Raw genomic sequence first — 17,828 nt, forward strand, 5'->3', positions numbered from 1 at the left:
ATTGGTAGAGTCTTTTTACTTACACTTCTCTCTGTATGTTTCTCTGAGTGAATGGGAGATAATAGCTTCTATTTGCCTTATTACAGGAGTTTCCAACAGAACACTTTATTAATAGTTCTAATTATCCAGATCACTAATCATAAATGGCACAAAAGAATTCCAAGATAATAGCTTGGTTTTACAAACACAAATTAAAAGGCTCACAATAAATAAGGTTCAATGCCACACACTGAGTAGCAAAGAGAAAACTAAGTGTTATAAATACCAGTAATAAACGAGCACCAAATAAGGAATGGGCCCTATAGAAAAACTAGCATGTGATCGTGTTCCACAATGCACACCCACAAAAGGGCCACACCATACACACTACATTCATCTGGGCTCTTCCGAACCACTTGACTCACTTCATTTTACAAACTCAGTATTCAGTAGTTGAGTTTTTAATGGAATTTATGTATAACATAACATTATCTGTACACCTTCTTAATACCAAATTTCTCAAGAGTGAGATTTTCATGAGTATAAATTATACATAAAGTGCTTTAAGTTTTACCTGAAAGAAGATAACAATCCTGCAAGAGGACTTTGTCCAAACTCAACCTTTTGCCAAAATGCATGCAAACTCAAAGGCAAGCAGGCCCTCACATTACAACTGGTATGTAACACAAAGAGAGCAGCACAGGCACTCATATGCAGTCTGCACAAAGGACTGCTTAAAAGCAGGGACACATTACTGTCCTCAGTCACTCAAGGTCAATGCTAACATTATTATTTAGGCTTACTTATGACACTGAGAAAACCTGATGACAGAGGAGCAAGGAAGTGGTATCTTAGGCAGTAAAGTTTCCTTTTGTAGACAATTAACAACTCAGCAGGAGTAAATATGCTGGCAGCTATAGTACTGGATTCATAACCTATATAATCAGTCATTGTAGAACATAAATAACAAATGCAATTCAAATTGGTGAGAAAACAAATCAGGCAATTAAATGCCTGAAACTAAAAACCAGCAAAATAGAAATTTGACCAGGACATCAAAACTTATATACTTACAGAAGGTATTACGAGATTTTCAGTGACTGCAGGCGGACAAGACCTTCATGATAGACTGCATCTAAAAGAGTGTACCTTTCCAGGGCACACACTATCCTCATATAATGCTGGAGTCACTGGTCATTACTGACTAATAATAGAGGTCTTGGTTATAGAAGCTTTAGATTTATGTTGCAGTTCTGCAGCCAGATGTGTGAAAAATCAGACTTCCACAAAACTGACCACAATGTCATGGCTCCTTAACACAGGAATGGCATATTCACATACATTTTTTTCCAGATATTTTTAGGCAGTGTACAAGATACACCAGCAATACAATGATATGAAAAAGTAATTGTTTAACTCAAGTCAGAAACATGTTCTTTATCATAATAAATATTATTTTTAAAAATCACATTATTTGAGTGTTTTCAGTGTATTTTATTCTTCACCTAGGACCTAGAAATGCAAATATCTTGTTTAATTTTTATCTTAATTTATACACAGTGGAAAGTTTTCTATACTAAAACATGGGGTTTTTTTATATGAGTATTATTTTGAGCTAAAACAATCCAAGTAATATGTCTTACCTAGTAATTCATACAAAGAATTCAGAATAGATTTCCACGCTTCTCCAGCTTCCTTCCCAGCTACATCTGCAAAATGAGCTGCACTACTGTACACATTCAAGCGATCAATACATTCAAGAACAAGGATGATCATACCCTAAAAAATGGAAAGGCTCAGATTGTCAGAGAAAAAGAAAGAGTATTGTTTAGGTGCAAACAGATAAGAATTTCAGAAATCTAAGCAACACAGAAAATGAAAGGGAGGATATGCAAAACACAAGGATATATACATGGAGTCAAACAAGTGAAGCTAAATTAAGTGATTCCTATGGAAAAGTTTTCCGTGACTGTGATAATAAAAATTTACCATTTAGGATGGTCAAAAAAATCCCAAAAATAAACAGTATTCCAGATATAATTTTAGGCAGGTTTCTATTCTAGAAGGCATTTAGGCATCTGATTAATTATAGGCAACTATTACTACCAGAGAAATAACAGACAATATTAAACAAAACACTTAAAGTACACTTATTAAACCAAAACATACTTCTGCATCAAGAGATTAAACTATAAGAGAAGAAAATAATTGACGCGTAAGGAGTAAATTATAGTTTGAATTCAGGGCACAAGGTCATATTAATATCTAATTTAAAAAAAAAAAAGGGAAAAGGAAGTAAGGCCTTAAACGTATTTCTTTAAATATACAAGAAAATTAATAGATCTAAAGATATTATAAATGTAGCAAATAGTTTGAGTCTTACAGGACAAAAAAAAAAAAAAAAAAAAAAAAATGCTGCAAGCATGCTCCCGTTTAGACATCAGTGCTACAGACGCTGCAAGAGAATACTTGCAGACAACATGGTGGAAAATCTGGAGTAAAACTGAGAGAAGTACCTCTTCCTGGAAGAGGTTCTGACGATTCTTCAGTGCTCGGAGCCTGTTTTGTTTGTCTTCATGCTCCAAATGTTCATCAGGAGGGTGAAAGTAGCCAATCAAGTCCTGAAGACTCTGACTGACTGACTCGATAGGCAAATCGATGTTGGAAGACTTCACTTTCTTGCTGAGAGCATCAAGGCCCCTATAATAAGATGCAAAAATCTTTTGAGTATTGGAAATTAATTTATTTTATTGTTTAAACCATTTATTGGTTTAAGCGCAAAGTTTTTCTAGATGTCGAAGCTCAATTCGTTTCTCGACAGCTACGTAACTTCTCAATGATTTATGTCTGTCCCATTCTCCACTTAGTGATCCGCTTCTCCCTTCCCAAACAGAAACAGGAAGTATCAAAAATGTTGTTTCCCTTAAATACTTTTGAAATCCAGGAAACACATTTTAATATTCTCCTACACATTTAACAGTATCAGAGAGAAATCATAAGATAAAGAGACTATATTGTAAACCTGTCTGGAATGGACAGAAGTCAAAAACTAGTCCTATGGTGCTGAAGAGGCCCCAGTTAGTCCATGCAGGCTCTCAGGCATGTCTCTAACCTATTCTTAAGCCATCTGCAGTGCTGGAAGATGCAGCTCTTCCGCACACTCTGCCCCAGCACTTCATTAGCCTTTTTGTTTTCCTGATACACAATTCAAGTTGGCTTTGCCGTAGTCTATGACCATCCTCTCCTAGAAGTGGGGAGCAGACCCTTCTAATCAACGCTGCACCTGCCCTTTGCTTAGCTGAATCCCCAACAAACCCCATAATTCAATTTTTCCTCAGCACTGTGCTTTCTGGACCCCTGATATACCTTTCTCCTCCATTTAGACCTCATCTTTCTTGAAATGCGGCTGTTGCAGCTGAGATTTCACCAGCAGCACACAGCAAGTGGAAGGTGAGGGCCTTCCCTTGTACCTCCCTGGCTCCCCTCAGGAAGGCGGTGGTGGGCAGGAGCTGGGCACGGGGGCTGCCCCAGCTGGGGGCTTCAGGAGACCCACCAGAACCTTCTGGAAGGAGCAAGAGGGGCCATGAGGGGCAGAGAAACAAGGGCCGCTGAGGGCCTACAAACATAGTGCCCATCCTCAGGGAGGAAGGAAAGATCAGAGGATCCTGAAACTCTGCAGGAGCCAGCCAGGGCCCTGAAGTGCTGGGAGAGGAGCAGCTCTGAAGGGAAAAGCCCACCCAGCAGCATGCAGCAGGGGAAAGCAGGAGGAGGGGGCTTGTTTGACAATCATTATTTCTCTTTTGACTCATTTTCCATTCTGCCGTTGTAAAGAGGTTTTCTTGCTAGCATGTTTTTGAGTAAAACCCATAGCAAAGAGCTCCTTTCTGTTTCCACCAGTGCACCATTCATGCTGACCTAAAGACCACCGTGATTCAGCTGGCAGAGGAACCCACCACATCTACGTGGGAACCCTCCCAGTCCCGCTGCTCATCTTCCTCTTTTCTTTTGTAGAGACACGACCCATCCTCACCAGTCCTCTGTCCCAAGCCGCACAGCACCCTGCTCACCCCCACGATTCCTCTCTAAGCCACGATACGGAGCAGAAGCCCCATTATATACTCTGCTTTTTGCTGGATTAAGACAACACTGATAAGTATTTGGGTCAAGGGAAAACTTCTAAATTTAGGAAACATTAAGAATTTAGTAGGAATATTTACTATTGAAGAATAAAAATCCCTTAGAATAAATAACACAATGATTCAAAAAATATAGCTGCAAAAGTTATCTTTAAAAATTTTACTGTGACCACATTATCTGAAATGCAGGTTTTCTACTGACTACATGGGAAAGAACTGGGGCATACATGAGAATAATTTTGATCCTTTCCAATTCAGCTTTTTCTTCTTGGAATAAAATCCTGCCAAAGCTAAATTGTTAAACACTACCTTGGACTCTGTGCACTCTGCAAAAAATCTCCACTGTAATTTGGCAGTACCTGGATTTGCGAAACCTTATCATTCAATTGCCTTTCTCTGTCCTTACCTTTTATGGCATTCTTAAAAGCTTCTAAGAAAATTTATTATTTACAAAGTGACCTGGGGCTTGTATTTCTTTAGTACTTCAAATGTCATACATTAGGCAATTCTCCTGACAGGTGTGTTTCTCTGTTGTTATATAAGTACTTGGGTAAATGTTTTTCAACAAATTGACATGCCTGTGTCTTTGGCTGTGCACTGATTTAGGACATGGTTGCTTCAGGTCACCATCTCCTACATTGTTTTCTCTTGTGAAAAACGAGTTCCTATGAAGTTCTTATAATTCCATATAGTCTTATTGCATATCATCCTTTTTCTAATGCTAGCTACGCTGATGAAAGGGGCCTTTCATCAATTACTCAAGTCATAAACATTTGAGAATTAGCATTTTATCAGTGTTATTTAGAAGCAGTATTTTTAAATTATTAAAATACTATAAAATAAAACATTTTATATGTTGCAAAACATTAAAGAAACAAGAAGTATTAAAAGGGAACAAATAAACAAACTGAAATGGGAGGGTAGAAAACTTTTAATTTCATACTTTTAAGAAAAATATTTACTTGAGACTATGAACTTCTTCAGTATTTTTCTGTCTTGTACAAGTTCGTAGTTATAGAGTTATCTCCGTCTTCCAGGTTTTTCAAGGAAGAGCACTTTTAAAAACCATACTTCGAAAAGAAAGAGTGAAATGATGCACCGCATGACTTCCAGCAAATTTTGGCAAGCAAAAAAAAAAAAAAAACAACAACAACAACAAAAGAAAAGAAAAAAAACAAACAAAAAAACCCCAACTTTTTTACGGTTTGTTTGCATTTTCAGTATGTTTATACACTCAAATCATGGTTGAACAATAAAGTAATATTAGAAGATAGAGTAAAGAAACTGACCAATACCTCTCAAGGTACTTCTCTGCTGATAACACAAAGCAGCAGCATAGAGTCTGGTTTGAAAAGTATTCATCGGTTTTATCTGAGGGCTAAATCATTCACTGTTGTGCTAATGGTCACTTCGAATAAAATAAAAGAGAGGGGAAAAAAAGAAAAGGGATTAAAATATCATTTTAAAAGCACACCTTATAAACCTGTTGAAAAGGAAGACTGTACTACGGATGACACGTGCTGTACGGGATTCTTCATTCTGAGATCTGGACAACGTTAAACCATCATCCATGTGACCTTCATGGTGCATTATTGCCTGCAACATAAAAATAAAAAGCAGTCACTGCAAAATTAAATATTCTTCACTAATAAGTAGTATGAAAACTCACATAGTAAGGCAGACTAGGAAACGATCAAGCCACATACAAAAAGAAAAAATGTAATTAAAAATAGATATTCTCATGTTTTACTTCCTCACGTCCAAAGACACACTTGTATTAAATTGTAAAATAATTTTTTTTCTACTTTATTAGGCTGAGCCAACATTTTGCTTGGCCATGGTTATTCTTTAAAAGAAATCGCTCAGGGCTCAAGACTTGAACATACCAGCCCAGAAGTTAACACGGTCACAAAGTGGAAAGAGAAGACTTTGAACTAAAAGCCTCCTCAGTACAAACTACAGCACACTGAAAAAAAAAAAAAAAGGAATATTCTACAGGCTATTACTAATATTTTACTTCGACATCAAGTACATCTACATCCAGATTTATCAGTGTTTGAGGGTTAATGTCTACAGGCTAACACGCACTTTATTTGGTTGCAGTTGAGGAATTCAGTATATCACTTAACTTTTCAATATGTGACAACAACAAAAAAAAAAATCCTTCCACAATAAAAGAAAGACATGCTTGCTTAAAATATTTAAAACCCAGAAATTAGCTGTCTGCTGTAGTTCCCTTCATTTCCTCCCCGCCTATCAGACTGTGACTGAATGAAGTGCATTCCTATTTACAGTCTTACCTTCCGCTGCACAGAACCCATTCTTACAGACTTTGCATCAGCAGACTGGTACGTGAGCCATAAGCCTGTATCTACATGTTGTATGAAGCATATTGAATCCCCATATTTTATTTCAGGTGCTCCCATTCCATCCACCTCTTTTCTTGTCCCTATGTCCAACTTTTCCTGAAGAAGAAGAAAATAAATATATACAAGAACAATAACCAACGTGTTGATACTTGCATAAAATATTGAATACTAGGCAATTGTCCAGAAGAGAACCTAAAAGAATATTTGAAATTCTTCTCTAGTGAAATGATTAAAAATTGGCAAAAGTGTAAGTTGTAGCTAAATATTCAGGGAAAAGATGGAGAGAGAGATTCCATCCACACAGAAATCTAGCTTATTAGACTAGGAAAGCTGGGTGCATTCATTTCACCTCCCTAGGAGAGAACTAGGATCATAATTGACCATACATGTCATTATTGAATATAAAGGCTTACAAAACAATACCAAATACATTGAATTCCCTAGCTGAACCAGATATTAACCTCCAGAAGCTTTTTCTTGGGGATTTTTTTTTTCAGCCTAGAAAAGATGAACACTTCCCTACAATTTATTTCCAACTGTCACAGAGAGACAGTTGCCTTTAACCTGTCACTGCCCATTACTGTCCAACAATGGGATCAGTATTTCCCTAGTAAAGAAATTCATTTCCATGTCTTTGTGACTGGCCTATAGACATGCTATAAAAGAAGAATGGCATGACCACAGCTGGTGTCCTATACAGGCAGCAGTCATTTCAGGACACAAAATTTAGTCTCTCAAACAATTTTACAAATTTGTAATTGGAATTTGAGGTGTTCTCCACTATCTAGCTCTTCTAAGAACCAACTCCTTCCCCACAGACATCAGCTTATAGGACAAACACCCTATGCATCTTTGCTCATGGCAGATCATCCATTTAATCTTTCCAAAAGCATATGGTTCAACTGACTGATATAACTCGTCTGCCTGTGCTAGCCGTTCAATCCAAAGGCAAAAATGGAAAAAACACATTACGAAGGATCAGTATATATCTTGTTAACTATAGGAAGGATGTTAATTTAATTATGCCCAAAACTTCTCAGAAGATTTTTACCTTCTTCACTGCAAGTTTCTTCACTAGGTTCTGATTCATGTGATCAAGTTATTGATATGAAAACTATCCATCATTCTTCTGGAAGGAGAGGGTACACATCACACTTGTTGCAGCTGAAGCTAAGATGACTATAATACTGAAGTTGCTGTTTTGCTCTCGCTTTCACAACTTCACAAGTGCAGGCATGTTCATCGGTGCACTAACTCCCTGTATTCTGCTTCTATATATGCTCACACAAGCCCAGAGAAGAAACTGCTTCATTTTCACCACTGTTCAAAAAATCATTTATGCAAATTGCAGGCCTATTTTAGGCAAGATAATCCTCATAACAAAATACAGCTTCAACCTTCTCTGCTTCTCCTGATCAGCTATAGAAGAGAAGCCACTTCCTTCAGTTCCTCAGAGTAACGTTACAAATAATGAGAGAAAAACTTCTAAGTGTTCTATCCTACTACAACCAGGAAAGATTAGGAGAATGATTATACCACATACATGTACCTTGACAATTTGGGGAGACAGCTTCACAGTAAAAGATGACAAAGAGCGGGTTTTGAAATAAACAGAAAAAAATCTCTACTTTATTAAAGGACTTTAAAAAGCACTTATTAAGTAAAGGGAGATGTCATGTAACTAGATTTTCACCCTACAATTATGAAGGCATTTTCAAGCACTTAAAAAAAAATAATTAACACTCAGGTGAAATTCTTATTATTACTTTTCACAACATTAAGCTTCCAGATATAATATATTCATCAATTCAGATTATTAAACTGTTTCTGAATATAGATGTTAATTTAATTATCTTGTAAATGTCTGTTTCCTTAAGTGCTGAAATTCTTACTAAAATCTTGTCCATTGATACACTGTAATAATTGATTTGTCAATACATCTGACCCCAATTACTGAGTTATTCTGTGCTTCTATTTCATTACTAATTCACAGTTTTGTTTATATCATTTCTCTAAATGTTGTATTCAATTCTTTCAAAAGCTAGCATAAATAATCTGAACATAGTAACAGTTCAAAATTGAAAAGCTACTTATAATAGGACATTTCACACAAACGATGATACAGGAAAAAATAAAGTGGGTCCTGCTATCACATGAAGAAATTACAGCCTAATTTCAAGCTCCAGTCTTTTAAATTATCTTCATAACTAGAAGATAGTGTGAACATGTGTGAACATATTGTGCTTCTACATTGTAAGATTTTCTTTTTCTAAGTCTTCCTCTTCACAACCAACTTCTTAAGATATGACTATATGAATTCACAAATTTTCTCATAAAGCACTGTCAATAACCTAAGGGATTTTTAATTTAAAATATTATTCTGTACTTTCTTTAAAAATCTACTGACTATAACAGAAATTGAAGGGGTTTGATATTGCAGTCTTAATTCCAATAAGAATTAACAATTAATTTCCTTAGCACAGAAGTTGCAGAGCCAACAATTTGCCAAACAAGATTTCTGTCCTCACCTATATAAGTACACTGACAGCTCTGTGTGCAAATTTAGAGGCCAGACTGAATTCAATCACATTCAGTTGAGCTCTTTCCTGTAAATAAACATAGCAGCCAGGAAAGCACACAGTAAAAGCTGGATTGAATACAGGAGAGAAAACAGAAGGCTAAGAGATGGTGTGGGGGCAGCAGGCACTGGAGCATTCATTTGGGAACTTCAAGACAGTGAGCTTTTTTGAGGAGTTGAACAGGAACCACAAATTGGTTTTAAAGGGGAAGATTTGCATGGAGTGCTGGATTCATGTCAGTAAACAGCAGGTAGTTGAGAAAGTACTTAAAATGAATCAATCTCATTATCTACTGTAAAATAGTTCATCAGTGAAAATCAGGATCTGAAAAACGTCAGCAAATGCCGTGTCACCATTTAATAACTGCATATTGGTACAGACATCACGTGATGCAAGTTTCCAGTCGTCTACGCTCTTACTGGAACCTGTCATTACATAACCATCTGCTAATTCTTCCTACAGCATATTTACAATTAAAAGCTTCAGTTTTATTTCCAGTTTAGGCCAATTCTCAGACCATCAACTTTTTCTAAACAAAGGTTGAAAATCTTGATTCATTACATTGGAACAGGAACAACCGGTTTTTGCAACAGTCTGTAAACCACCCCAGTAACGCAAAGCAACAAGAATGCTTTGTAAAGGAACAGGTTTGTTAGAGAACACAGCAGATTTTTTCCAGAAAGACAGTTTTTATTGCATGCATACAAGAATACAAGCCAATCTTCCCATATTTTTGGTAGGCTAAATGGTCAAAATAATTTTAAATGGTTTTATCTTAATGTTGAAAAAAATTATTCTATGAAGCCTAGCCTTAAATGTGTTATTTCACCCTAATGCTTCTGTTTAGTTTCTTACAACATTCCAAAAATTATTCCCATGATTAAGGCTTGTCCTTTCAGTTTTATCTCTTGTCATCTGACCCAACCTATACCTCTTGTGGCACCCTTTCAGGACTGACATTCTAGCAGATATCAGTGACTGGAAGAAGCTAATTTGTGACTGCTTTTTAAGCTCACATTAATACATTTCCCATTAGATTTTATTAAGAAACAGGTGAAGATATAAAAAAAAAACAGGCCATAAAATTTTATTAAAATTGATATAGTTCTGTCCACTGGAAAAGACTGTGGACAGGAAAAGTAGACTTTATACAGAATGTATAAGTATTTCTAAATTAGGAAAATTAATTTATTTCAGTAGAAAAGTGATATTAAGCTAATATTTTTATTAAAAAAATCCATATTTAGCAAATGTAAGAGAAAAAAATATAGAACTTAATCAAGTAAAAACTCAAGTCTATATATTTGAGGAATAAATTGCAGATATCTGTAGACATCCTATGCTGAGTGAAGCAAGACTACACAAAAGAGAAAAAAAAAAAAAGAATTTTCTGAATTTCAGATGCTTGAAAGGCTAATATAATTCTCATGTAATGATTACTATTAGGGCAATATACAGTAACCAGAGCATAAAGCCCAGTTCCCAGGTGAAAAAAAAATTAAGAGACTCTTAGCTCTTCAGAATATCCGTATCTTCTAAGTGCTGTTTGGCTTATGCTGTTTTTAAGCTTTCACATTTCTTTATTTTGTAGAATAAGAAGATTCTGATCTAGTTTTTCAACTTCTATACCAGAATGATGTGGTTTGGCTAAAAAAAAAAAAAAAAAAAAAAAAGTGTGTGTGTTACCTTGAGCATCTGAGAAAATTATTCTGTTCATATAACACATCTTATAAATAACTCCTGCTTTCTGGTTTTCTCCACTTAATTTTTAAATGCAGTAGTGGCAATCTAATGTGTTTAAAATGATGAGTAAGACCCTTGTAAACTATAAGGTTAAAAACAACAATAAATGAACATTTACATTTGCATCTGAATCCCCTGATTTACAGGGGATATTTCAATATTTTCTCTGCAAACATGAAAGTTGCTTTTCATTTGGAAATTGAAATTATCATCTAGTCACATGCCTGAAGGAATTAACTTTAACACTGCAAATAAGGGTATTCTTCCCTCATATCTGGTTTTGCATACTTAGAGCTAACTTATCTATAGCACAAGCAGGATCTTCATAATTCTTCCTCCTACTTTTCAACAAAAGCTAGTCTCTGTCTTGCTAACAATTCTTGCCTTCAAGTATTTTTTGAACTAAAATATGGCTTTTCTTACTGATTTAAAAAAAAAAAAAAAACAACATTGTTTGGGTCTCAAAACAATCACCTGAACTAAAGTATTTGTTATCAGAGTGCAGAAGTCTATATACCTGCTTTCAGGTATTAATACATTAATATTTCATCTTCCCAAGGAGACAAATAATTTAAAATATATAAAGTACATGCTACAGAGAAATTATTCAATACTTCTATTTATTATTACTATATATTTTAAAAGATTTTTTTAAAAAAAACAACAACATCGTTGGAAAATTTTCAGCAACATCATGCTGCACGTGAAAACTATGATAAATTATTTAATATCCTTTGATCTATCATAGTATCATTTAAAACTGTTTACCCACTATATCAAGTACTGTTCTAAACTTGAAATGCTTATTGGAGATGTCAAATTAAAAATTCCAACTATGGTAACTTTAAATTAGACTACAGTAAAGTTTCTGATGAAAGAAATCCTGATTTTCCAGTTGAATTTAAATAACCCACAATACTGTAAATTTCCCTTTGTCAAGCAACAGATATAAGCAGTAAAGTAATAGGGAAGTTAATCAGAAAAACAAATAAGAAATGAGGAAACTATTCAAAAGGGGGTAAGCAGTAAAAAACAACCAAACAAACAAAAAAAAAAAACCCACAAAAAACCACAAACCACAACCCAAAAAACATACAAACAGCCAGCAGCATTACTTAACAAAAGTATGATAAAAGCTTTCTAGACATTAATTATACTGAGAGGGTTTTTTTTTTTTAATCAGTGAAAAGGTAGAAGGCTCAAATAATTCATGCAATAGGAAATATCTAAATCTTGCTTACTAAAGAGATTGGAATTACTACTAGTTATATCAGTGCTGCACTGATACCATACCTTGGAAGATCGAAAACAGAATGCTGTAGATTTTACATCCGCTTTCTCTTTATCTGTAAGAAGCAGACTTTTGTCATCCAGAAGACTTAAATATTTTCCTGTTGTTATATGTCTTAGTCTGAACGGCTGTCCCCATCTAATGTGGCTGCCACTCCACCTAAGAAAGTCCACAGAAAAAATTTGGTTTTTTTAAAAAACAAAACATAGAGTTTAACTACTGCCAAAATATTTTAAAGTACATTATATTGCCAACAAGTTGGCAAAGACAAAATTCTAAATGTTAGACCATCAGCAAGAAAATGGCTACTTTGTGGTTATCTCCTATAAAACCATTCTAATAAATAATTTTAACCTCTTCCTTTGCACAGGCTGCCTTGGTTCAGACTGAATTCCTCTTGAGAGAAGACACAGACCGCCTACAGAAAAGGAGGCTTCTGCTGTACACAAAGAGCTTAGATCTGCCAGTTCCCTCTCCAGAATTTCATCTACCAGCAGCTGGGTAGTCCCAGAGCACTCTTCTTACAGCAGTCAGCAGAAGTACGCAAAAAAAAAATAAAATAGCTCAATAAATAAATTCTTCTATAATAATTTTTTAAAATATTAAGCAAAAATTGGCCCAGATTCTTCACATTCTGTAGGAGGAAATTAAGGAAGAAAGGCAAAGATTTTTCTTTCTAAGCTCCCCAAGAACTCCTCAAGTTGAAATACAGCCTACAGGTTTCTAACTTCTTGCCTTAAATTGAGAAGTTAACTCTTCTGTTCTCCCTGATTAGCTCCTGAAGACAAACTTGTATAGGGTTTACTAAGGAGGATGCATTTCACAAAGCCTTTTCAGAAGGCTTTGCAACTCTTCAACAAGGCCAAGTGTCGGGTTTGGCCACAATAACCCCATGCAGCGCTATAGGCTCGGAGCTGAGTGGCTGGAGGACTGTGAAGAGGAAAGGGACCTGGGGGTGTTGGTTGATGCTCAGCTGAACATGAGCCAACAGTGTGCCCAGGTGGCCAAGAGGGCCAACGGCATCCTGGCCTGCATTAGAAATAGTGTGGCCAGCAGGAGCAGGGAGGTAATCATCCCCCTGTATTTGGCGCTGGTGAGGCCGCACCTCGAGTATTGTGTTCAGTTTTGGGCCCCTCACTACAAGAAAGACATTGAAGCCCTGGAACGTGTCCAGAGAAGGGCAAGAAAGCTGGTGAGGGGTCTGGAGCACAAGTCTTATGAGGAGCGGCTGAGAGAGTTGGGATTGTTTAGTCTGGAGAAGAGGAGGCTCAGGGGAGATCTCATTGCACTCTATAGCTTCCTGAAGGCAGGTTGTGATGAGCAGGGGTTTGGCCTCTTCTCCCAGGCAACAAGCAGGACCTGAGGAAATGGCCACAAGTTGTACCAGAGGAGGTTTAGATTGGACGTGAGGAAAAACTTTTTCTCCCAAAGAGTGGTCAGGCACCGGAATGGCCTGCCCAGGGAGGTGGTGGAGTTGCCGTCCCTGGCAGTGTTCAAGAGGCGGCTTGATGAGGAGCTACAAGATATGGTTTAGTACCTGTGGCAGCAATGGTAGTGGGAAGTCGGTTGGACTAGATGATCTTATAGGTCCCATCCAACCATGTGATTCTATGATTCTATGATTCTTCCTTAGATTGGAAATTTGCCACAGCTAGGATGTTTTCCTGGATCTTCACAAAAGTTTCTTCAGTCTTATATCTTCAAAAGTTTACCCTTTCGATTTATGTGCACAGCTTTTTGGAGATAAAATAACGTATTTCTTTTGTGTTTGCAAAATGCCCATCATAATGGAGTTATGAAGTACTGTCGAGGTTCTAACGTGCTTCCACAAATACTAGTAATTCTTTGTGATTACGGTGGCTTGATATAGCTTAAAGTTATCAACAAAAGTTCACATAATATCAATGAACATTATCTTGAACCTAATCCTATTATAACCTTACTCCCATATCAGAATTTTGTATTACTGCATCTTCTCACTTGCATTTAAAGAAATTCCAGATGCATCATTTAAAATATAAAAAGGTTTTCTATGTATGTTTTGTATATATTCATGTACTAGTGTGAAAATCCCTTAAGTTAGCACTTACACAGGTTTAAGACATTTTTGTTTTCCCTGACACATACATGTAGATGATTAAAGCACTTACCTATTCAATATAAACATCCATTTGTTTAAAATTCTCTTCTTACAAGTTGGCCATACTGTATACAAAGTATGCAAAACTAATTTGGCAGATTGCACTTTAAGGTGCAGGAGTTTCTAAAATGCAAGAGCAATACCTGGCTTCTGTTTTGTAACAGGATTTATTACACTCCACTAATTAAACTTCTGAATCTTTTTAGTTATTGGTTTTAAAGAAGCCAAAAGAATGATTCCCTTCAAATATTTTCTTTTGTTAAGTACAGTCTCTTCTGTTCAAGTCAAGGGGAGAGGACTTTGGGAAGTAAAGAAATACAGAAGCTTTATATCTTAGAAATGCACTTCTTTTTCTGTCTTCTACACAGCAAAGTCAGTATACTCCACAAAAGCACATCTAAGTATCAGTGTTCTATCACAACTTCTGCTTGTCAAGTAAAAGGTCACGTCATGAATCTCAGCCCTTGTATTGCTGGGTCTGGCAAAACACATCAGCTCTGCATCTTTCATATTACAGGCCATGCTGGGGTGCTGCCTTTCCTCTAGTTTGCTTCAATTTTTTTCTTGGATCCCATAGCTATGGACTATAAGAAAACAAATGTAGCGCAACTGAGCCATGCCCCTAGTTCATGCCTGCAGGATAGGAAAAGGAAGAATTCATGTGCACTTACAAGAAAAGCTTTTTGAGTAGAAAGTATCTTGTGAAGCCATTTCTGACTACTAAAAATTCTTTTCTACAATGTGAGAACACGATCCCTGTCACCTTTCAGAAAAGAAATAAATGCTGAGCAATACTATCTGGCATCCCATGGCCGGGCATCCCAAGAGGCAGTCTGCACATGTAGACTACCCAGGCAATTTTTATGAGTTCTCCACTAACGAGAAGAGTTCAGAAACAACGATTCCTTCAGAATCATATAAAATTAACAGAATTAATATTACACGTGCAGTCATTCTGGCAAGGACTAGCACTGATGTAGGACTTCATGCATACATGTACTAAGTTACAAACCAAAACATTTACATGAACGTTCACAATTCAGCAACGAAAGTATACAGCTATTAGAATATCATACAGGAAAATAGGGAGGTGAGGAACTTGTAGGAGAGAGTGTTATTCTTGAGATTTTATTTGGTTCTGTTTTTTTTTTTTTATTTTATCTGGTAATAAAGTCATGCTCCTTAAAAAGAAAGATTACCACTGCCTTTGCTGAGCTGTTTTGATAGTTCTCACCATTTCTCAGTCATATATGTTCAAAAGCTTATATTTCAAAAGTGTGTATACAGTGCCTGTCAAAGTGAGCTACATGACAGTCATAACAGGAACCTGTAATTTCTCAAATCCCCACGTTGTTCCCGTACCACTGCTGAGTAGGGAAGTACACACAATGAGGAAAATAAAAAGCCAGACATCCTTCCACAGTTTCATTGTTGTCACTTAAGGACTCTCAAGGTCAATTTTAGTCCAAAGCAAAAATCTCACTGCCCTATCAATGACATTCAACATCATCCTATTAAATAAAATGCACACCCAGAAAACAGCATCATTAGAGTGTAATCCTTCTCCAAGTTGCTCTGATTTAATCTCTAAAAAGCAATCATTTATTAGACACAAGAAATTTTATCACAAGCACATACCATAATACAATTTAAGTGCAACTTTACTTTACAGTGCAATTACCTTAACAAACAAGGCACAATTCCTTATTATAATTCCAACACTTATGCAAGGTACCAGTTTTTCCTGCAAATTTTTGCCTTTAAAGACTTACAAATGGTTTAAATAAGTTAGGGGCACACATGAATTGTTATTTTTAATGAAAACAGTTCTGAGCATGTCAAGTACTATGTGTTAAATGTGAATTTTTAATTCACTGAAAGCTATAACAACTTAAAAAAAAATCAAACCACACCCAGCATGTGTGTTAACACACTCCACAGGAAGTTGTTTTAGTCTTTCATGAAAGTGTTACAGAGCACTTTTTGAAGATTATTTTAGTATTATCAGTCTGGTTTTACAGTTATCAATCTGATTTTATCGGAACACTCTTACTACACAAGAAGTGCCCTGCCAAACTGACTTCTTTTTCTGAAAGAGATTTTACTTACGCAACTCTTAGAGTCTCTAGTCGCCAAAGGGAACGGGCATGAATTGACACAGCACCACCTTCATAATGGACAGTTCTGAAAACCAAGCAAAGGCACAGACCGAACGTTCAGCTCTGTTGTAAGAATTCATATTTGTTTGTTTGTTTAACTGCATCTCATTTTAAGACCACCAAACCAATTATTGCAACTGTCATGTTCAAAGGTTGCCATATTCAAAATCAGCTCTTATCAGTTAAAACTTCAGACCTAGTTACACACACCAATTTTATTTTAATTGTCTTTAGCATCCATTATTGAAATATCCATAACAACAGGATTTATACAGAGTTTGCTTAGACAGCTTACTGCTTTAAGGAGAGAGCATGCAGGGCTGGGGCAGTGGGAGGGGAGGAATGACCTGATAATTACAGTACTTCTAGATTCTAAGAAAAAACAAATATCATATGATGATAAAGATTTGTGATACAAGTCACACAAGAAAAGTAGTGTTTTTTCAGAGCTCATACTATTAAAATAATCATGTAACTAATTACATTGAATTATGAAGATTCACCTATTTGCACTGTATTTTATTGTCACAGCACCTGAAGTTTCACAACCACAGTGATACATTCTTCACACAGCTCAGATGTTAATAGCTCCCTATTTCCAAATTTTAATATGTAATTACCTCTCTAGTTCCTGTATATATACAGAAATCTGAGTGCTTCTAAAAAACAGTCAATTGAGTCTAAAAAAAGGTTGATTTTTTTTCTGCATTATTCTACACACAGATAAGTGATATATGTTGGATCCACAAAATGGTTTAGATTTATTGTCAACTAAAGCCCTGAGTTATGTAACCTGGCTTCTCTTCAAAGCAAACACTGAGGAATGTCATGAGTATTACGCACTGCCACTCAAGATTTAGGCAGCCGTCCTTTGGACTGCTTCCCACCTGCACCTTTATTTCTGCCCTAAGATACTGCCAAAATTTAAAAACCTAGGCCTTTCCTTTGGGAAAATGAATAAAGGAATCACTTATGCAAAGGAGTGCTGTCACTGTTCTTATCAGATCAAGCATGTCAGGGAACACTGCCAAAGGATGGTCTAGTTTTACGGATCCTGAAAGAGCTTATGGATTGAGCAAACATTGTGATCTTCAGCCAAGATCAGGCACTGCCAAAAATAACCAGAGGAATAACTTTATGGAATATTAATACAGAAATTATAGGCATTTCCCATTGTTTGTTAGAAGCAATTTTTTGAGGACCAGAATTTTGGAATTAGGTACCTAGTACTTACTAGGCTTTAGCTTCCAAAGTCCTCCTGCGGATATAATCCAGAGGGACTGAATGCTTAGCACAGAGAAAAACCTACCATTGAAAGAGATGGTTCAAAACCGAAAGAAATAGTGAGTTAGAATATACTTCTCAGTACTGGTAACAATACATGAAACTACAGATGTGCTAAAATTCATCTTGGAATATGCTCTGGAATATA

At 36.2% G+C, this 17,828-nt stretch overlaps 1 protein-coding gene across 1 annotated transcript in view; it reads right to left on the reverse strand.

Annotated features, from left to right (window-relative positions):
• Window positions 1–17,828, reverse strand: part of RYR2 (ryanodine receptor 2) — a 430,134-nt gene that overhangs the window by 222,051 nt on the left and 190,255 nt on the right. The window contains exons 11-16 of the mRNA XM_086745890.1: window positions 16,347–16,421; window positions 12,100–12,256; window positions 6,416–6,580; window positions 5,590–5,711; window positions 2,496–2,679; window positions 1,623–1,758 (exon numbers count right to left, since the gene is read on the reverse strand). Of these exons, the coding sequence (XP_086602016.1) occupies window positions 1,623–1,758; window positions 2,496–2,679; window positions 5,590–5,711; window positions 6,416–6,580; window positions 12,100–12,256; window positions 16,347–16,421 (839 nt within the window). The remainder of the gene's footprint in view (window positions 1–1,622; window positions 1,759–2,495; window positions 2,680–5,589; window positions 5,712–6,415; window positions 6,581–12,099; window positions 12,257–16,346; window positions 16,422–17,828) is intronic.

The sequence above is a fragment of the Chlamydotis macqueenii genome, chromosome 3 (genome assembly GCF_036417535.1).
Source record: "Chlamydotis macqueenii isolate bChlMac1 chromosome 3, bChlMac1.mat, whole genome shotgun sequence".
NCBI classification, from domain to species: domain Eukaryota; kingdom Metazoa; phylum Chordata; class Aves; order Otidiformes; family Otididae; genus Chlamydotis; species Chlamydotis macqueenii.